Genomic DNA, 22,788 nt, shown 5'->3' with positions numbered 1-22,788 from the left:
TAATTCCAGTTCTTCACAAACTATTCCACAAAATAGAAACGGAAGGTACTCTACACAACTCATTCTATGAAGCCACAATTACTCTGATACCTAAACCACAAAAAGACCCAACAAAGATAGAGAATTTCAGACCAATTTCCCTTATGAATATCGATGCAAAAATCCTCAATAAAGTTCTTGCTAACTGAATCCAAGAACACATCAAAACAATCATCCATCCAGACCAAGTAGGTTTCATCCCAGGAATGCAGGGATAGTTCAATATATGGAAATCCATCAACGTAATCCAGTACATAAACAAATTCAAAGACAAAAACCACATGATCATCTCGTTAGATGCTGAGAAAGCATTTGACAAAATCCAACACCCATTCATGATCAAAGTCTTGGAAAGATCAGGAATTCAAGGCCCTTACCTAAACATGATAAAAGCAATCTACAGCAAACCAATAGCCAACATCAAAGTAAATGGTGAGAAGCTGAAAGCAATCCCACTAAAATCAGGGACTAGACAAGGCTGTCCACTCTCGCCCTACCTATTCAACATTGTACTTGAAGTCCTAGCCAGAGCAATTAGACAACAAAAGGAGATCAAGGGGATTCAAATTGGAAAGGAAGAAGTTAAAATATCACTTTTTGCAGATGATATGATAGTATATATAAGTGACCCTAAAAATTCCACCAGAGAACTCCTAAGCCTGAAAAACAGCTTCAATGAAATACCTGGATATAAAATTAACTCAAACAAGTCAATGGCCTTTCTGTACACAAAGGATAAACAGGCTGAGAAAGAAATTAGGGAAACAACACCCTTCTCAATAGTCACAAATAATATAAAATACCTTGGCGTGACTCTAACTAAGGAAGTGAAATATCTGTATGATAAGAACTTCAAGTCTCTAAAGAAAGAAATTAAAGAAGATCTCAGAAGATGGAAAGATCTCCTGTGCTAATGGATTGGCAGGATCAACATTGTGTAAATGGCTATCTTGCCAAAAGCAATCTACAGATTCAATGCAATCCGCATCAAAATTCCAACTCAATTCTTCAACGAATTAGAAGGGGCAATCGGCTGATTCATCTGGAATAACAAAAAACCGAGGATAGTAAACACTCTTCTCAAGGACAAAAGAACCTCTGCTGGAATCACCATGCAGGACCTAAAACTGTAGTACAGAGCAATTGTGATCAAAACTGCATGGTACTTGTATAGTGACAGACAAGTAGACCAATGGAACAGAATTGAAGACCCAGAGATGAATCCCCACACCTATGGTCACTTGATCTTTGACAAGGGAGCTAAAACCATCCAGTGGAAAAAAGACAGCATTTTCAACAAATGGTGCTGGCACAACTGGCGGTTATCATGTATAAAAATGCGAATTGATCCATTTCTATCTCCTTGTACTAAGGTCATATCTAAGTGGATTAAGGAAGTCCACATAAAACCAGAGACACTGAAAATTATAGAGGAGAAAGTAGGGAAAAGACTCGAAGATATGGGTACAGGGGAAAAATTCCTGAATAGAACAGCAATGGCTTGTGCTGTAAGATCAAGAATCGATAAATGGGACTTCATAAAATTGCAAAGCTTCTGTAAAGCAAAAGACACCGTAAATAAGACAAAAAGGCCACCAACAGATTGGGAAAGGATATTTACCTATCCCAAATCAGATAGGGGACTAATATCCAATATATATAAAGAACTCGAGAAGGTGGACTCCAGAAAATCAAACAACCCCATTAAAAAATGGGGCTCAGAGCTGTACAAAGAATTCTCACCTGAGGAATACCGAATGGCAGAGAAGCACCTGAAAAAATGTTCAACATCCTTAATCATCAGGGAAATGCAAATCAAAACAACACTGAGATTCTACTTCACTCCAGTCAGAATGGCTAAGATCAAAAACTCAGGTGACAGCAGATACTGGCGAGCATGTGGAGAAAGGGGAACACTCCTCCATTGTTGGTGGGATTGCAAGCTTGTACAACCACTCTGGAAATCAGTCTGGCGGTTCCTCAGAAAATTGGACATAGTACTACCGGAGGATCCCGCAATACCTCTCCCGGGCATATATCCACAAGATGTCCCAACCGGTAAGAACACATGCTCCACTATGTTCATAGCAGCCTTGTTTATAATAGCCAGAAGCTGGAAAGAACCCAGATGCCCCTCAGCAGAGGAATGAATACAGAAAATGTGGTACATTTACACAATGGAATACTACTCAGCTATTAAAAAATGAATTTATGAAATTCCTAGGCAAATGGAAGGACCTGGAGGGTATCATCCTGAGTGAAGTAACCCAATCACAAAGGAACTCGCACAATATGTACTCATTGATAAGTGGATATTAGCCCAGAAACTTAGGATACCCAAGATATAAGATACAATTTGCTAAACGCATGAAATCCAAGAAGAACGAAGACCAAAGTGTGGACACTTTACCCTTTCTTAGAAATGGGAACAAAACACCCATAGAAGGAGTTACAGAGACAAAATTTGGAGCTGTGAGGAAAGGATGGACCACCTAGTGATTGCCATATACAGGGATCCATCCCATAATCAGCTTCCAAATGCTGACATCATTGCATACACTAGCAAGATTTTACTGAAAGGACCCAGATATAGCTGTCTCTTGTGAGACTATGCTGGGGCCTAGCAAAGACAGAAGTGGTTGATCACAGTCAGCTATTGGTTGGGCCACACGGCCCCCAATGTAGGAGCTAGAGAAATTACCCAAGGAGTTAAAGGGAACTGCAATCCTATAGGTGGAACAACAATATTAACTGACCAGTATCCCGGAGCTCTTGACTCTAGCTGCATAAGTATCAAAAGATGGCCTAGTCGGCCATCACTGCAAAGAGAGGCCCATTGGACTTGCAAACTTATATGCCCCAGTACAGGGGAATCCCAGGGCCAAAAAGTGGGAGTGGGTGGGTAGGGGATTGGGGGGGTGGGTATGACTGACTTTTAGGATAGCATTGAAAATGTAAACGAGGAAAATACCTAATTGAAAAAAAAAAGGAACTGGAGAGAGCACACATTAGCAGATAAACGATCTAAACAGGCACAAATCACCTAAATAAATTCTTTAAAAACCTCCCAACAACAACAAAAAAAAATAATAATAAAAAAAAAAAGCCCAGGGTCAGATGGCTTTAGTGAAGAATTCTACTAGACCTTCAACAAACATATAAAAATACTCCTTCAACTATTTCATAATAGAGAAAGAGAAGAAATACTACCTAATTCATTCTATGAAGCCCCAATTACTTTGATACCTAAATCTCACAAGAACCCAACAATAAAAGAGAATTTTAGAATCTTGTTTTTCAGGTGTGTGTTATATTCAGGGCTTGTTGTGATGTGAGAACTGGGTTATGATGATCCCAAGTAGCCTTGTGTTCTATTTCTTATATTTTTTGCCATGCCTCACACCATCTGGTTATCTCTGATATTAGTTTGTCTTAAGCGCTCTGAATGGAACCTCTTTTGAGCCTCCAATCTTGGATGTGTCAGTGCTCCTGGGAGACAAGCTGTCTCTGTGCAGGATATTGTTTCAGAGAACTATAGCACAGGGTTAACTCCGAGGTGCATACAGAAATCAAAAGACAACCTTCATATGGACAGACAAAACAATGATAGTGTTGTTGTTACATGAAGTCTGTCAATGTGGGCATGGGATTTAAGATCACTGTACAATCTTTCTTGTTTGCCTTTGAAAAGCTCAGCTCCCTGCACCATCTAGATACTCTCATACTCCTACCTTGATGAGCCTCTAAACCTGTAAGCCTATTTTAATGTTGTCCGTAAAAGAGTTTCTTTGGTCATGGTATCTGCTCACAGAAGTAAAACCCTAACTAAGAAAAGTTCTCCTCTGAGACGAGGAGGCTCATCACACTCGATACCATCCCATCCTGGAATACTAAGTCACTGCAGGACTAGGCACATCCCCTCCAAATGAGGTCAGAAAACTCAGACCGCTTAGGGGAACAGGAACCACGGGAAAACAACAAAGGATAGCCCCTGCTCCAGTTGTTGAAGGACCTCCACTAAGACCAAACTGAACTACTGCTACATATGTGGACAGTGGGTATATGATCCCAGATTTCTTAAATTAATTGCATATTCCAAGAGAGCTCTCAACACATATCTTAAAAGTTTCTATTTCTTTGTATATGATAATTAACAGAGAGAAATGATTGAACTGAAATGATAATAATATTCTAGTCTGAGGATACCATAGTTAATCCATATTCTTCAGGGCACAGGAATTACTGAAATAATCTGAGCAGACTGAATGTAAGTTATAGAGTTTGTAGATGACTAGAAGAAAACATACTCTTAGAAACACCAGGGCAGGTGTAAAATCCCAGGGACTTTACCAGGAAAACCAAAGCCTTGTAAATCTAAGAAAGATCATATCCAAATGTAAAGAAGAGATCTGCATACACAATTCCACCATTGGTATTAATGAATGGAAGTTTTAATTCCTAGGAAAGAAAGACAGATTTTGTCTATTTTAATATAATCCACACCCAAATAATGTGACTGTCTTTCTTTCTTTGAACAAACACTTATCCTAAGCAATTTTACAGCAAAATGTAGGGTTCATAGATGTAAAAAATTATGTACCAAAGTTCTTTGTATGATAAATATGGGAATAGAAAAAATTAGGAAAGTATATTATTATAATCAAAAATAGTGCAAAAAATAAAGACTATCAAAGAACTAAAAAAAACCTAATTTTTAAAAAAAAATCATAGTCGGATATATTATACCACATACACAGAGTCTTTTAGCTGTCTTTTGTAGTGAGACTTTATCACTCCTTAAAGGGATAATTTTTGCTTCCTATTGCATAGATATAGATAGATAGATGATATAGATATAGATTTAGATATATGATATATATGATATAGATATCAATGATATAGATATAGATGAAGATATACATATAGATATACATATAGATATAGATTAGATATATCACTCACAAAATCTTCCATAAAGTAAACTACAACAGAAAATGAGTAAATAATAATGATTATAAATAACTTTAAATAGTAATAGAAACTTAATATAATCTAGGGCTTATGTTCATTGTAAGGATGAATCATTATGCAAAAGCTCTTACATTATAATAAACTGGAATTCTTAATCAGTATAAAAATTAAGGTTAATAAAAATTGAGGTTAAGAATGATATTCTGTGCATTCCACTTGTTGTTTAAACTTCCCTTCAAAAAAATGAAAATAAATTTTACTAGCCTTAAATTTCCTGCAAAATCAGCTTTTACAAAATAAGTTTATGAAAACATTAAAATCAAGTTACTCATTCTTTCATAACACTGACACAAAAGTAATTCAATTTAATGTTATGAATTAAAGATAGAGGAAAACATTCTAAAAGTCACCTTATAAAATTAATCAGTGCAAGTACTAGGGACACAGGGAGGCATTGCATGATAGTGTTAAATTGTTTATTACTGAGTTTAATTGAGTTCAGTTGGAGTCAATGGCATAATTTGAAGCAAAGCTCATTTGGAATACCTGATGTAATCTGAGTTAACTGTTTCAAATTGTCATTTAAAAAAAAACTGGTTTGATGAACCAGGCTTGTTAGAAAATTTGCACAAGAGGAATCATAAATGATGTTCATTCATTTCTACTGACATGGATGTAATCATGAGGGATATGGATGTAAAGGGTAATCATGAAGAAAGTTATTACACATTATTTTTTATGTGAACATATGATCTCAGATGCTGAGCCTAAGGATATAGACTATTTAAGAATCCTCCAGAGGCAAACAAGGAACTGAAGTGTAAATTGCTAAGAGAACTACATTTGTCCTTTAGTAGTAGGTACAGTAATAAATAGTATCACATGGATGGGTTCACAAAATATTAATATATGTGACTCTTTCTATCTGAATGCATATGCTTCATTTTGTTCAGGCAGATATCTTGCTGGCAGGATAAAGATGTTCTCTTTGATCTCTGTCATCTGGTTTCTGAAGGTTAAACTTATGTTTTGTCATTTGAGTGACCCCAAATGCTTTTGGAGAATAAAAGATACTGAAAATAATCTAGGAGATACAGAAACTTATTGTTCCTTTTCTATTTCCACAAGGCATGGTTATGTGAAGAATGATTATTTCAGTTGGAATCTAGACAAGAAGTAAGTGCATACTTCATTTACATATTTTACTTTATTATAAGAGACAAGATATTATAGAGATACTGGACCATGAGACTATGTGAATTCTGGCTCTCCTTTTCTAGGACATATCCAAAATTTATTTTATGTTTCAATGCTTGTAATTTTTTCAATTCTGGTTGTTTTATGAGTACCTTATTGTTTTTCATTTTTGAGTTACAATTTCTAACTAAATGCTGAATGAATGATACACGGTATTGACCTTGCTAGTAGAGAGACTGCCATAATTTGACAATTTCCAAATTATTTTTTCTTGAGATTTACCTGAGAATTTGGAACAAATATCGTTTTTGGCTGATTTCATAGACACTAAAATATAGTGGTCTTTATTTATCTGCTAATGTTTCATCTGTCAGCATCGATGCCCAATTCTTGTACATCAGCCATTTGGGTATCTGCCCTTATCATTAGTTACATGTATTAAGAAGATATACAGATTTTATCCAAATAATCTATCTAGCATAACTTCAGGTTTTTGTGGTCTATGAATCCTGCAGCAGAGGTCAGGACTGAGATAACTATTTTTTCACAAGGAATAATTTCTCTTTTATTTCTTTGACATAATGCTTTAAAGGCATTGCCATATTTTTTGAATTAACGTCAGAAGTTTATGAAAATGTATCAATTAGAAACTTATAAATCATCTACCTATCCCAGCTGATAATTTTTAATTTGTTACAAGAAAAGATGTCCATACAAAGCTATGACTTGCTTTTTCTATTTTTAATTGCTAGAATAAAATATTTTGTCTGTCATACCTAATAAAAGTTGACAGAGGTTTACTATGGGTACAGACATTTCTATTACCAAGACTGTCATTTACGTATTTCAAAATTTTATTTCTCATTATCACTGTTTATTTAAATGTACTATACTCACTCCACATTTAACTTTATTTCACTCAATGTGTTTGGATTTATGGGAATTGAATGTACTTTATTAAATTGATATACATTTTTTGTAATATATTTTTAAATGGAGTTTCTGTATTTGAGATTTTAATTGAAGAATTGTGATAATTTCTCCACAATATTGTAGGACATTTATTTTTAAAAATATTTTAAAATTTTAATAATATCATACTTAAAATGGTATAATATTTATATACATAGATATATACATATATACATGTGTGTGTGCGTGCATGTGTTTGTGTGTGTGTGTGTGTGTGTGTGTGTTTGAGTCAGAGAAGAGGAAAGAGAGATTATTACAGTGACATTGACACCTTTAGGCAAAGATTCTACTCACTTTTAAATAGAATATATAAGAATAAAATAAAAATGGAGGTGAACAATATTTTAGTCTTTGGATTAGATCAAAGAAAATATTTGGAAGAAATGGTTGAAGCCATTGTTTATATAATAGAGAAAATGAGTATTTAATAATAAGAATCAATATTCACGGTAAAATGTAGGATGAAGGAGATGAACCAGAAATCCAAATGCAAAGATATAGATGAGAAAGAATGTAGGAGAATTGTGTGAACAAGAACATCTCCAGACACACATTTGCACATCTCCCATAAACCCGTGATAAGCTAGATACTATTTCAGATAAGCCTTGTCTTATGTAAGTAAATGGCTTTTTAATACATTTAATTTAAATTAAAATTCTTCTAGCAGAGTCAATATGTCTAAATGTTCTCATTTAAAAGTATGTGAAGTTTTATGTCCAGAACTCTAACAATTTAGACTCCATGAAATTGTGCTCTATGTATTTTCAGGTGGTTCAGAAGGAGGGAGATCTAGAGAAGTGTTTTGATTTCTTTTTACTTACTATTAATATGAAAATATCAAGTCAATAATTTCCTATCTAGACTATAACAACAAAAGGTAAAGTTTTATGTAAAACATAAACTTTGGATGCATACAAGACTCAGTTTTTAAGTTTTAATGTGGTCATGATCATTTACAAATGTGTGTGTGTGCGTATAACAGAGTAGAATAATTATATATAATTTCCTATAAAGCATTTTATATTACATAGAAGATATGGTTCAAAAACAATGTATGATTCTTATGCTACATTGTGCCTACACAAAAGAGATTATTGTACAGCTATTCAGTCTTAATTTGTAACCAATACATGGACATTTATATCATTAATATAAACATGACTGCACAGTTACAATATGGGCAGTAACTACAAGACTAGGACCACTCATGTTTTTTTTTAGAAGTAATATATTGGAGTACTGTTGTACTGACATTGTTTGTGATCTACTTGCAAAACAAATATTAGACCAATGTGAATAAATTAGGATTCTCCAAAACATGACCATGATCGTGGAGATAAAATAAAACAACACAAATTTAAATCTCAAATAAGAATCTTGCATGGATATACTATTAGAAGTATGAAGAGATATTCTGCCTAAATACCTACTAGTAAAACTTTTAATGTTGAGTTTTAGATATTTCTGAGTAACATCATTAAAGTTAGAGAAACATGGATTATAGGAGAAAGTACAACGTGATCATTTTTCTTCAGATTATATCTAAAAATAACCTATGTCATCATTATGAACATGGAGAAGAAGGCTGGTGATAGCCTTATAATTTGTGTTCATAGGCTGTATAAACCAACAGAAATTTATTTTTAGGAATTTAGAGAATTTAATGTAAACCTATGCTATATTCCCTTTTCTGTCAGTTAAAACCAGTACATAACTGTCAGATTTTTCTGTTGATTTCCTCTCTCTCTGCCAGAATTTTTCTGGCTCTTGCTTGTACAGTTTTAGAAATTTTATTCTCTACTGCTCTGTTTTCAGGGTGACACCCAAGACCAACCATTTGATTTTCTCTGTTTATCTTGCCTTGGATGAAATAAATATGAACATCCATATTTTACCTAACATTTCTATGGTAGCTAATATTGAATGTTTCCTACAAAAAGATGGTGAAAAAACAGGTTTGGCTTTGCAAAGAAAGGAATTTATTCCTAATTACTACTGCACAGATGAAAGAAGATATTTAATTATATTTACAGCTCCAATATGGGCAGTAACTACAAGACTAGGACCACTCATGTTCATGTATAGCATTCCTGAGGTAAGTCAAGGTGGATTAATTATAAGGAAATACTTTCTCACAACAAAGAGTCTTTCTCAGTATGAAGGCAGTTAAAAAGGCAGATAAATGGCTTATGTTTATTATGATCTACCAAGCATAAATACATAGATACATTTTGTGGCAAAAAAAAACCAACTTTATCATAAATGGGTATGGGAGGCAGCAGCATTGTGAAATGTTATATCAGAAGACTCAGTATACTTTTATTGTTTAGAGAAACAAAAGAAGTTGGATACAATTGTAATACTGAGATGAAAAATAAACATATTCTAGAATGAATACCCTCAGGTCAAACACACTCTACATCATTGCCTATGTTCTGTATTTTTCAGCTTTACTGCGGTCATTTTCATCTTTCTTTGAATGACAATGAACAATTTCCTCATCTTTACCAGATATCTCCCAAGGACACATCTCTACCACTAGCGATGGTTTCCCTAATGGTTCATTTCAGATGGAACTGGATAGGAGCGATGATTACAAATGATGACCATGGAATTCAATTTCTTTCTAAATTGAGAGGAGAAATGCAAAAACACATTGTCTGTTTATCGTTTGTGATTACTATCCTAACTGAGCATAGCATGGCCCATAAAGAGTTTCAAAGGTATTTTAACAGAATTGTAATGTCATCAGCAAAAGTTGTGATAGTGTATGGAGACTACACCTCTCCCATAGATCTTGTCCTCCATTTGTGTAAATCCAAAGGCATTTTTAGAATCTGGGTTAGTGTGTCACAATTTGATATGATCACATATCTAGGAGATTTCATGCTATATTCCTCCTCTGGGACATTCATTTTTTCACACCAGAAACCTGAACTATCTGGTTTTCAACAATTTATCCAAACAGTACACCCTTCAAATTACAGTAGTGAATTTTCCTTTGCCAAACTATGGTGGACATATTTTAGGTGTTCTTTGCCACCATTTAATTGTAAGAAGCTGAAGAATTGTCCAACCAAAATTGTATTTAAATGGTTATTCATGACACCACTTGGAATGGCCATGAGTGATACATGCTATAACTTATACAATGCTATACATGCTGTGGCCCATTCACTCCATGAGATGCTTCTGCAACAAGTAGACACATGGTCAAATAATGCTGGGAAGGAACTTGAATTTGACACCTGGAAGGTAATGAGTATTACACTAAATGGCATTTATATGGTTTGGGATCTTTAATAGAATCGCATGGTCTAAAGCCATGTCAAAAAGAAATTTCACCCATAAAAGTACATAGTTCTGTATAGTTGACAGATCATATTACTGTCTAGTATGCAAGTCAGCATTCACTAAGTCATAAATTAATTTCCATATATTTATTCCAAATATGAGTCTCATGTATTAATTTTTCTTATGAAATTCTTAAATAGAAATGAGAAAATTACTTGTTTTTTATGTTATTCAAATGTTGTTATTCAAGTTACTAAATATATCCCAGATACTATCAAGTACTTTTCCATTAATTTCATGATTTATAATTTCTATTCCATTGACTGTGATCAAATGACTCAAGTGGTAGAAAGAAAAAAAAAAAAAAACGTAGAGGACATATCATTACTCTCCAAGCATAAAAATCAGGACTGTACGTTTTAAAGCTCCAAATTCAGCAAGAAAATTTTATTAGTAAACAATGTGTAACTACCTTTACATCCACGTGAAATTTATTTTTGCGTCTATTACTGAATACTTCTCATGACGTTAGATTTTTGGAAATGATAATAATAATTGGGAATGTTCTAAATGTAATACTTTCTGTTCTAATGTGGAAGCCTAGTTGAATCCAAAATGACAAATGTGTTTTAGATGTTTTCTATTCTGAAGACCTTACAATTTGTAAATCCTGCTGGAGACCTAGTCAACATGAACCAGAATTTGAAACAGGATACAGAGTATGAAATTTTCTATATCATGGATTTTCAAAAAGATTATGGACTTAAAATGAAAATAGGAAGATTTTCAGGTCATCTGCCAAGTCGTCAACAGCTATATATGTCTAAGGAAATGATGGAGTGGGCGATAGATGTGGATCAGGTATTTAAGTCATAATGTTAATGCTTAACCGTAGCACAATTAATGAAAATATCCACCGCTTTTGCTTTGCCATGTATAGCCCTGGCTGTCCTGGAACTCACTTTGTAGACCAGGCTGGCCTCAAACTCAGAAATCTGCCTGCCTCTGCCTCCCGAGTTCTGGGTATAAAGGCATGCACCACCACACCCAGATTTTTGGTATTTCTTAATATATAAATCATTATTCAGACATACATTTTATCTGTAAAAATACAAAATATTAAAATTTAATATATGTGTGTTAAACCAGGTCTTTCATTGGATCTCTGTTGTATGAATCACTGGATGCTTGTCCATAATGATATTGTACTTATTTTTATAAAGCATATAATTTTTCACAGATTCTTCCCTCAATATGTAGTATGCCTTGCAGACCAGGACTCAGAAAATCCCCTCAGGAAGAAAAGGATATCTGCTGTTTTGTTTGTAACCCCTGCCTTGAAAATGAAATTTCCAACATGACAAGTAAGGTTATAATTTATCAAAATATTCAGACTGAATTTTTCTCCCATATTAACATAGTTCTCAAAGTCCATTGTGGAAAGTAAAATGTATATCACATTAAAAAAGTAAAAATCTTCAGATATAGTGTTTTTTAAAATAATAAACTCTCTCTTGAACTGTATTTTTGTCTCATTATTCTAGATCCCTGGAAAACAATATTTTTCCTAAATATTTCTGTAGAATACTAAAGATTACTGACTGTGTTATGATATGTTTTTGATTTTCAATTTATAATATAGGAATATTATGCATTAACAATATTTTACCTTTATTCACTTTACAGTCTACTCATGTCCCCAGTCTCTCCTCTTCTGCCAGTCCCATTCTTACAAATTCATCCCTCTCATATACTGTATCCTTCCAATTAGACAAGGACAGCTTCCTCTTGGATTGTCTTCCACCATGCTATATGTTCAAATCAGGACTAGTGCTGAATCCCAGTGTGGCAGCTCAAGTAGGGGAATTAAATCCTATGGCAGGTCACTAAGATGGAGATAAATTTTGCTCTACTTGTGACAAGACCCAGATGAAGAACTAGCTGTACATTTGCTTTTATGATTATGGAGCCTAGTTCCAGTCATGGCATGCTCCCCAGTTGGTGGTCTAGTCGTTATGAGTTCCTAGAGGCCCAGGTTATTTGATGCTGTAGGTGTTCTTGTAGTGTTCTTGACTTTTCTAGCTCACCTGTGTCTATTTCACACTCTCTAGAAAACTCGATAAACTCATCCTGATAGTTACTGTTGGTTTTTCTATCTATTTATACCTGCTCTTACGTGAAGCCCCTCAGGAGACAGTTCTACTACATTCCTGTTTACAAGCATAACAGTACTATTAATAGTGGCAGTCTTTGGCTCCATCATAAAATTTGGGAAAATCATTGGTTCCCACAGACAGCTCCATCTTTACCCCTGTAAATAGTCATCACATATATTTGATTGAAGGTTCCCTGGATGGATTAATGATGTCACTTTCCTTTCTCTTGAAGTTGTGCCTATCTATAGAAGGTAGCCAATTAAGTTTCTATATACCTTTCTGCTTAGATTCTTAGAGTCATCACTGTATATTCCCTGTATACTTACCTTTTCGAGGCCTCCAGCTCATCACAGAGCAGCCCATCTCAATTTCTATTCTCACTCCCATGTTTCTCTGACCCCCTCACATCATAGTTTTCACCATCCATTTGCCCCCTAACTCCCCCTTCGAAACGTTTTCTATCTTAATTGACTTCTAAGACTATTTAGTTGCATCTTCTGTGTAATATTTGTATAATCTCATTTGGAAACACTTTATTACCCCATTTTTGAGGGCCAGTGGATTGTAGCACGTTTATGCTGAAATTTATGGCTGATGTCTACATGTAAATAAATATGTAAGATCCATGTGTTTTTTTTTTTTGCTCTGGCCTATCTCACTCAGGACGATATACTAAAATTCCATTCATATTTCAAGATATGGGGGTTTTCCTAGATGAATAGTATTCTTTTGTGTAGGTGTGCCCCATTTTTTGTGCTTTCTTCAGTTGAGGGAAATCTTGCTTGTTTCTTTTTTCGTGGTATTATGAGTAAATCTGAGATTAACATAGTTGAACAAGTCTCTGTGGTGGAGTGGGGCATCTTTTGGGTATATAACAAGAGTGGCATTGCTTGGTCATGAAGTACAAGTGTTCCTAGTTTTCTTAGAAAATATCAAATTGATTTTCAAAATGCTTGTACAAATTTACATTGCCACCAGCAATGAAGGAGCTTTTTCTGTTTGCACATGGTCTTGATATCATGTGCCACCACTTGAGATATTTTTTTTATGATATCCATTCTCTCAGGTGTAAAGTGGTATCTCATGATTCTTTGATTTGCACTTCACAGATGACAATTTAGTGGTAATATGAGGTCTAGGTTTGTCATAGCCTGAAGTATGCATGATCATGGCAAAGAGACTGTAATATGGGTGAATGCTAGATTCTACCCCACATGAGCTACACCTCCTTATGTTCAGTAATCTGAGAGGAAACTATCCTCAGCAATGGAGGGACACACTTAAGTTTCAAATGATGAACTTCTGTTCTAGCATCAGTCTGTCTCATTTAGGGACTTTCATGGGAACCACTCAGCCAACAAGATAGCCAAATTTATTACTTCATACCCATGGCCTAGTTACCAAAGATGGCACATTCAGTCTCTCTATACTTGTTAAGAAAATTTCTCAATAGGATCATTTTTATACATCCAGGTGATTTTCACTGAACTGTATTTCCACAGTGCCTATGAAATACCTTCCAAGTCCTGCTATTTGTCTCCATATTCTCTCTCTCCATAACCTACAAATGATCACTTCCTTTCCTTTATTCTTGATCTCCAATAACAAACATGATATATTTTTCTTCCCAGAGAGATGCACCTTTTACTGTTTAGACTTCTTCTATGCATAGCTCTCTGGGCTTGTGCATTGTAGCTTCTTATCATTTATTTAACAGTAATTGCCCATTTTTGAGGCAATATATATAATATTTGCTTTCTGATACTGGGTTATTTTATTCAGGTTGACATCTTTTTTGTTCTATCCATTCTGAGCAAAATTTCATATAGTTATTTTATTTTAAACAGGTGAGTCATATTGCACTGTGTAGGTGTAGTATATTTTCCTTATCCTTTATTGAGTTGAAGTACATTTAGGTTGTTTTCATTTTCTGGTTCTTTTCAATAAAGCTAAAAAGATCGTAATAAAGCAAGTGGTGTTGCGGTTAGCTGAACATATTTTGGATACATATGTAAGAGTGTTAAAGCTGGTTTTGGTAGTAAATCTAATCCCAATTTTCTTAGTAATTTCCATATTGATTTACACTCACATCAGCAATGAAGGTATTATCCTGTTGGCCCAATATGATTAATGGCTTGTATTATAATTAACATTAACAACAACAACAACAACAATAATAATAATAATAATAAAATATAAATTTATTTAACTTTGGTTATAACATGTTAATATTTTTATTGGATTTTTTCTTTTTCCATTTCAAATTTTATCCCCTTTCCTGTTTACCCCCAGAATGCTTCTATTCCATCTCCCCTGCCTTGGCTTTTCTCTACACTGGAGCAACAAGCCTCCACATGACCAAGGGCTTTTCCTCCCATTGGTGCCTGACAAAACCACCCTCTGCTACATATTTGGCTAGAGCCATTGTCCCTTCCATGTGTATTTGAACACTTTGTAGTCTGGTTGGTTGATACTATTGCTCTTCCTATGGTGTTGCAAGCCCCTCCATCTCCTTTAGTCCTTTCTCTAACTCCTCCATTGGGGACCCTGTTCTAATTCAAATTGTTGCCTGTGAACCTCTCTGCCTCTGTATTTGTCAAGTTCAGGCAGAGCTTCTCACTAGACAGGTATATCAGATTGCTGTCAGCACACACTTCTTAGCATCCAAGATAGTTTTTGGGTTTTGTGTCTATATATGAGATGGGTCCCCAGTGGGGTAGTCTTTGTATGGCCATCCTTCGGTCTCTGCTCCAAGCCTTGTCTCTGTATTTGCTTCCAAGAATATTTTGTTTCCCTTTCTAAGAAGATACTGAGGCATCCACACTTGTTTGGCTATAACCTTGCTATAAATTGTCTTTTGAAACTTTAGGTGTGTTTCGTACATTAGGAATTATGCCAGTATTTATCATAGCTATATAATTGCTGTAAATTGTCTTCAGAATCTTTAAGTATGTTTCTTGCATTAGAAATTGCACAAGTATTTATCATGATGTGGTGGATAACATATTTGCTGTATTCTTTAATAATTTTACATGTTTATTTATTAGAGAAATTAATTTATAATTCCCTTGCTCCATTGAAACTTTATGTAGCTTGTGTGTTAGGGTAACTAGAGATTCAGAAAATGAGCTGGAAATGTTCCTTTTGTATTTATTTTGTGGAATTATTTGGGATGTACTGGTGTTATGTCTTTTAATTTCTGGTGGAATTTTAACCTAATACCAATTTGGACATAGGTTTTGTTGTTTTTGGGAGTATTTAAATGAGTGGTTCTATTCAATGAGGGGCATTGGTCTATGTAAATTGCTTTTCTGGCTATGACCTCACTTTGGTAAGTATTCTATATCAGAAAAATAATCAATTTTATTAGATTTTGTGGAGTGCTAGTCCTAATAATTCCCTTCAGTGTCTACTATTTTTTTTATTTTCATTATTTATTTATTTATCTATTCATTTACTGTTTTGTAAGTTTTTCTATGATCTTTTAATTGGATAATGGTAATCCTATTGTGTTGAATTTATTAAAATTTATATTTTCTAAGTTCTGTCATTACCTTTTTTTTTTTTTTTTTTTTTTTTTTTTTTTTTTTAACCAGGTTTCTCTGTATAGCCCTGGCTGTCCTGGAACTCACTCTGTAGAATTGGCTGAACTTGAACTCAGAAATCTGTCTGCCTCTGCCTCCCAAGTGCTGGGATTAAAGGTGTGTGCCACCACTACCTGTCTGTCATTATTTTTTTATGTATATATTATTAATTTCACCCCTCATTTTCATAATTTATTGCCATGTAATTTCCTTAGGTATATTTAAACCTTTTGTTGTTGTTTTAGTAGTTGTGCCTTTAGATGTGCTGTTAACTTGCTAGTGTGAGATCTCTTTAATCTCTTAAGCAAATACTTAGTGCTACTAACATTTCATTTAGCAGCTCTCTCGTTGTACGCCATATATTTGAGATTGTTGTGTACAAATGTTCATTGAATTCTAGAAATTCTACTTTTTTTATTTTTTGTTTCATGCATTATTTCTTTAAACTAAGTGTTGTACATTTCTTATGAGTTGGTAAGCCTTCTGTGGTTCCTTTTGAATATATTGCCCATCAATAATATTTGGTGATTTGCTAGGATGTAGTGAGTTATTTAAATTTTCCTGGATCTTTTGAGACTTGCATTGTTTTTGAGTAGGTAGATTTTTGAGAAAACTGTGTGTGTTCCTGAAAAAGAAATCAATTCTTTAATGTTTAGCATAATGATCTGTATATATTTGTTAGATTAATTTGATTTATAAGATAAGTTAATTTCAATATTTTCATTTTATACTTTTGTCTAGATGAATTGTCCACTGATTTGTGGATGTAGTTGAAGCTGTGTGCATCTATATCTGTAATGCCCAGGCTCTAGCAGAACTTCTCTTTGACAGCGATATCAGGCTCCTGTCACTATGTACTTCTTTGTATCAGCAATAATATCTGGGTTTGGTATCTGCAAAAGGGATAGTTGCATAGGTGGGGCAGTCTCTGGATGGCCTTTCTTTGAATCTCTACTCTACTCTTTGCCCCTGCACTTTGTTTTAACAAGCAGAATTCAGGATTAAAATTTTGGATGTGGGTGTGTGGCATCATTGTTCAACTAGAGTCCATGAATATCCACTAGATGTGGCCTCTGTAGGTTCTATCTCCAATTTGTTGGGTATTTCAGATAATGTCCTCCCTCTTGTATCCTGGGAATCTCTTGAGTCCCAGGCATCTGGAAGTTACTAGTGGCTATATTCAGTTACTCTCTCCAATTGTTACTCTCCTTTAAAATTCATGAACTTTTGTACTTTTCCTCTATCTCAGTACTTATATGACCTGCCCACTTTTCCCCTTACCCCTCACTCCCTCCCTTCCTGATCACTCTCTCTCTCTACTTCTAATGTTTATTTCATTCCCACTTCTGAGTAGGACTGTAGCTTCCACACATTGGTGTGGTCAACTTTCTTCTTGGGTTTCATATGGTATAAGAGGTGTATAGTGGGAATTCTCCAGGTTCTTATTTGATAATATCCACTTATAGATTCCATGCCATGTGTGTTTGTGTGTGTGTGTGTGTTATTTTTGACAGAGTTATTTAACAATGGTGATATTTTCACATTCCATCCATTGACCTGTGAATTTTGTGAAGTCTTGTTTTTAATAGTTAAGTAGTATTCCATTGTGAAAGTATTCCACATTTACTGTACTCATTCCTCTGTTTAGAGTACCTCTAATTTGTTTCCAACTTCTATTTATTATAAATAAGGCTGCTATGAATTTAGTGGAGCATGTGTCCTTGCTATATGTTAGAGCATCATTTGCCCTGGAGCTGTGTAACTGGGGCCTCAGGTAAAATTATTTCCAATTTTCTGAGAAACCACCAAGCTTATTTCCAGTGGACGTACCATCTCACAATCCCAGCAGCAATGGAAGAGTGTTCCTCTTTCTCCACAATCTTGTAAGAATCTTTGTCAACTGAGTTTTTTATCTTAGCCATTGTGATGGGTGTGAGGTAGAATTTCAGGGTTGTTGGTTTGCATTTTCCTAATGATGACTAAGGATATTAAACATTTTTTAAATTTTATACACCATTTTATTTACTTACAGTTCAAATAGTATCCCCTTTCCTAGTTTCTTCTACAAAACTCCATTTCTTACAAATACTGTCTTTCTACTGGATTGTGTTAGCTTTTTTGGTATTTCGGGTTTATTGCTGGGTCTTCAATTGTACTTCAGTTATATACCTGTCTGTCACTGTGCCAATTACGTGCAGATTTTATCGGTGTTGCTCTATAGTAGACCATAAGATTAGGGATGGTGATTCCCCAAGAAGTTCTCTTATGGTTGAGAAAATTTTTTCCTATCCTGGGTTTTTGTTGTTCGAACTGAATTTGAGAATTGCTCTTTTTATCTCTGTGGAGAATTGAGTTGGAATTTTGATTGGGATTGCAATGAATCTGTCTACTGCTTTTTAAGATGGACATTTTAATATTTTAATTCGTTCTATCCATGAGCATGAGAGATCTTTCCATCTTGAAGTCTTCTTCAATTTCTTTCTTCAGAGACTTGAAGTTCTTGATGTACAGATTTTTCACTTGCTTGGTTACAGTCACACAAAGGCATTTTATATTATTTGTCACTAATGTTAATGATGTGGTTTACCTAATTTCTTTCTCAGCACATTTATTCTTTTAGAAGAAGAAGGCTCTTTATCCATTTGCATTAGTTTTGCATCCAGTCACTTTTCCTGAAGTTGTTTATCAGTTATAGGACTTCTTTCATGGATTTTTTTTTTTTGGCATCACTTGTGTGCATTATCTTATCAAATGAAAGTACTGATATTTCTACTCCCTCCTTTTGAATTTGTAATATTTTTATCTCATTTTATCTCAATTGCTATGGCTGGACCTTCAAGTCCTACATTGAATAGATGAGGGAGAGTGGACAGCCTTGTCTTGTCCCTGATTTTAGTGGGATTGCTTCACGTTTCTCTATATTTAGAGGAATGTTGACCATAGAATTGCTCTACATTGCATTTATTATATTTAGGTGTGGCCCTTGATTTCCAGGTTTCTCCAATACTTTTATCAAGAAGGGCTCTTTTATTTTGTCAAAGGCCTTTTCAGAATCTAATGAGATGACCACATTGTGGGGTTTTATTTTCATTGCAGTTTTTTATATATTATATTGTGTTGATGGATATCCATATGTTGAACCAACCCTGCATCTCTGGGATGAAGTTTTCTTGATCAGAGTGAATGATCATTTTGATATATTCTTGTATTCAGATTGCATGAATTTTATAGAGTATTTTTACATCAATGTTCATGAAGAAAAGTAATTTTAAGATCTCTTTCTTTTTTGTATCTTTGTGTAATAAAGGTATCACTTTAGCTGTAGATTCATAAAATTTACTAGGTAGTGTTTCTCCTGTATCTTTTTTATGAAAGAGTATGAGAAGTAATGATTTTAGGTCTTTTCTTAAGGTCTGAATGAATTCTACACAAAGACCAATTGGCGCTGGGGATTTTGTTCTTTGTAGACTTTAATTGACTAATTCAATTTCTTTTGTTGTTGTGTTACTGTTTAATGGTTTCTCTGATACTGATTTAACTTTGGCATCTGGTATATAAAACATCCATTTCAGATAGATTTTCTAATTTTATTAAGTATAGGCTTTTGTAGTAAGATTTGGTAAGATTTTAATTTCTTCAGTTTTTATTGTATTATCTATTTTCATTTCTGATTTTGTTAATTTGAATATGGTCTCTGTGCCCTCTTATTTTCTGGCTAAGGGTTTATCTATCTTATTTATTTTCTCAATGTCTCATCTGATGGTTTTGTTGACTCTTTGAGTAGATCTCTTTGTTTTTATTTGAATAGCTTCATCCCTGAGTTTGATTATTACCTATTGTCTATTCCTCTTATATATATTTGCTTTGATTTGTTCTTGAGCTTTATGACATGTTGTTAGGCTGCTAGAATATGTTCTTGACAAATTCTTTTTGGAAGCACTCAGAGCTATGAATTTTCTGCTTACCACGGCTTTCACTTTGGCCCATAAGTTTGGGTATGTTTTGCTTTCATTTTCATTAAATTTTAAAGCCTCTTTAATTTCTTTTTTTTTATTTACTCCTTGATTTTATCATTGTGTAGCTAGTTGTTTAGCTTCCATGTATATGTGGGCTTCCTGTTGTTCTGTAGTTGTGGAAGTACAACATTGGTCTGTGCTGATATGATAGAATGCATGTGATTATTTCAGTTTTCTTTTATTGGTTGACACTTGTTTTGTGTCTGATTATATGGTCTTTATTTGAGAAGTTACCATGAGGTTCTAAGAAGGTATATTCTTTCTTTCAGGGTGAAATGTTCTGTAGACATGTATTAAGTCCACTATTTTTATACCTTCTCTTACTTTCACTGTTGTCTCTGTTTAGTTTCTGTTTCCATAATCTGTCCATTGGTGGGAGTGGAGTGTCAAAGTCTCCTATTATTGTGTAAGATAGGTTCAATGTGTACTTCTATTTTTTTTTTTTACAAATGTGGGTGCCCTTGCTTTTGGGGCAGAGATATTCAAGATGTTCAAGTGCTCCTCCTTCTGGATTTGACCTTTAATCAGTATCTGGTATTCATCCTTTTCTTTCCTTTTTTCTTTTTTTAATAACTTTTGAATGAAAATCTATTTTATTTGATATTAGAATTGCAAAATTAGAATGTAGAACAAGAGAATTGCTGGTCTTTAAACAGTAGGATGTATGGACAGAGCCAATTATTAGTTATCTTTACATAATTTAGAGCATGATTTAATTATAAAAGTTTGTTTACATGAATGATCAATCTAAGATATATGATTGTGGAAACATGAAAATTATGTGATTGTATGAGTTTTTGAAATATACTATAAATATTTTGAATACATAAAATAATTATAAGCAAATCCTGCATAAAGATGACAAGCATTAAAATTTGTATCAAATGCTATGCAGATTCCTCATTTAAATTAACCTATACCACAAGATGCAAGTCTAACTTAGCTATGACTTTCCCAATGCATTAACCCAGTATATCTTGTAAATGATAATAAATATTTTTGATAACACTTTCCTTCCTATACTAGACATGGATCAGTGTGTGAAGTGTCGAGAAGATCAATATGCAAATGAACACCATACTCTCTGCCTCCAAAAAGTTGTGTCTATTTTAGATTATAGAGATCCTTTGGGAAAGGCTCTAGCTGGCATTGCTCTATGCTTCTCTTTCCTTACATCTGTTGTACTCTGCATCTTCCTGAAACACCGAGAAACTCCCATAGTCAAAGCCAATAACCAAACGCTCAGCTATGTACTACTCATCTCCCTCGTATTTTGTTTTATCTGTTCATTACTTTACATTGGTCATCCCACTGCGGTCATCTGTATCCTTCAGCAGACCACTTTTGTGATTGCTTTCACTGTGGCTACCTCTACTATCTTGGCTAAGACAATTACTGTTCTACTAGCATTCAAAATAACCATTCCAGGAAGAAGAATGAGGTGGCTGCTTGTGTCAGGGGCACCCAAATATATAATTCTCATATGTACCATGATTCAGCTGATTCTTTGTGGAATTTGGCTGGGAACTTCTCCTCCATTTGTTGATGCTGATGCACACATGGTACATGGCCACATCATCATTGTTTGCAACAAAGGTTCAGTGATTGCCTTCTACTGTGTCCTTGGATACATGGGCTCTGTTGCTCTAGCAAGTTTCACTGTAGCTTTCTTGGCCAGGAATCTGCCTGATACATTCAATGAAGCCAAACTCTTGACATTCAGCATGTTGGTGTTCTGCAGTGTCTGGATTACTTTCATCCCTGTCTACCACAGCACCAAAGGCAAGACTATGGTTGCTGTGGAAGTTTTTTGTATCTTGGCCTCAAGTGCAGGTCTGCTTCTTTGCATTTTTGCCCCTAAATGCTACATTATTTTATTAAGACCAGACATAAATTCTTTTCAAAAGTTCAGGAAACCACATGCAAATGCTGAAAATATAAGTTAAATTTAACCACTTATATACTATACCAGAATTATCTACACTTTTACAAAGCTGCTTCTACTCCTCAAGTATTATGTTGAAATATGAAGTTTCTACAAGGTAAATGATATAGAACATATGCCGTAAATAAAATTCAAATACATGTCCTGTACCACAGTTTGTTGAATAAACTTTGTAATCAGACACTTTTATACCTCTAATTCCAGTTTATTTTTATTATCAATCTATCAGGTATCTAAAAGTTTTATTTGGGTTTGCAAATTATTTCATGTATTATCAACCTACCTGTATTAATTTTGTGTAAGCGTTACTTTCTAGAAAAAAATATTGCCATGTTGATAGTACAGACATGTAGAAATTATGATGGAATCCTTATATTTTTCTAGGTCTGCAAAGAATTTTATAAAGAACAATTAAAACTTTTCTGTTTAACATGATATTCCAGGATATGGGATGATAAAAAATTATGATGTTATCACTGCTTTCTGTTTCAATTTGAATACTGATCATAATGATGATACTCCATAATTTATACTGTAATTATGCTGAAATCCTCATGAATGAGGATGTATACAAGTCAATAAAAATCTGTTGTTATTTTGCTAAGTGTCCATT

General features: G+C 34.2%; 1 protein-coding gene across 1 annotated transcript; it reads left to right on the top strand.

Annotated features, from left to right (window-relative positions):
* The first annotated feature begins 5,989 nt into the window (after positions 1-5,989).
* Positions 5,990-22,176, top strand: Vmn2r68 (vomeronasal 2, receptor 68). Its single transcript, NM_001105181.1, has 6 exons — positions 5,990-6,186; positions 8,996-9,275; positions 9,629-10,435; positions 11,108-11,335; positions 11,715-11,838; positions 21,257-22,176. The coding sequence occupies exons 1-6, from the start codon at positions 5,990-5,992 to the stop codon at positions 22,174-22,176; spliced, it is 2,556 nt and encodes an 851-aa protein (NP_001098651.1).
* The last annotated feature ends 612 nt before the right edge of the window (positions 22,177-22,788 follow it).

This window comes from Mus musculus, chromosome 7 (assembly GCF_000001635.26).
Source record: "Mus musculus strain C57BL/6J chromosome 7, GRCm38.p6 C57BL/6J".
Lineage (NCBI taxonomy): Eukaryota > Metazoa > Chordata > Mammalia > Rodentia > Muridae > Mus > Mus musculus.
This window is presented reverse-complemented; position numbering and strand designations above follow the sequence as displayed.

Bases quoted from the DNA above. Each gene is read 5' to 3' on its own strand.
- Vmn2r68 (NM_001105181.1), top strand. From the start codon at position 5,990: ATGTTCTCTTTGATCTCTGTCATCTGGTTTCTGAAGGTTAAACTTATG. The intron at 10,436-11,107 runs GTAATGAGTATT...AATGTGTTTTAG, and splicing joins TTGAATTTGACACCTGGAAG to ATGTTTTCTATTCTGAAGAC. The intron at 11,336-11,714 runs GTATTTAAGTCA...AATTTTTCACAG, and splicing joins GGGCGATAGATGTGGATCAG to ATTCTTCCCTCAATATGTAG.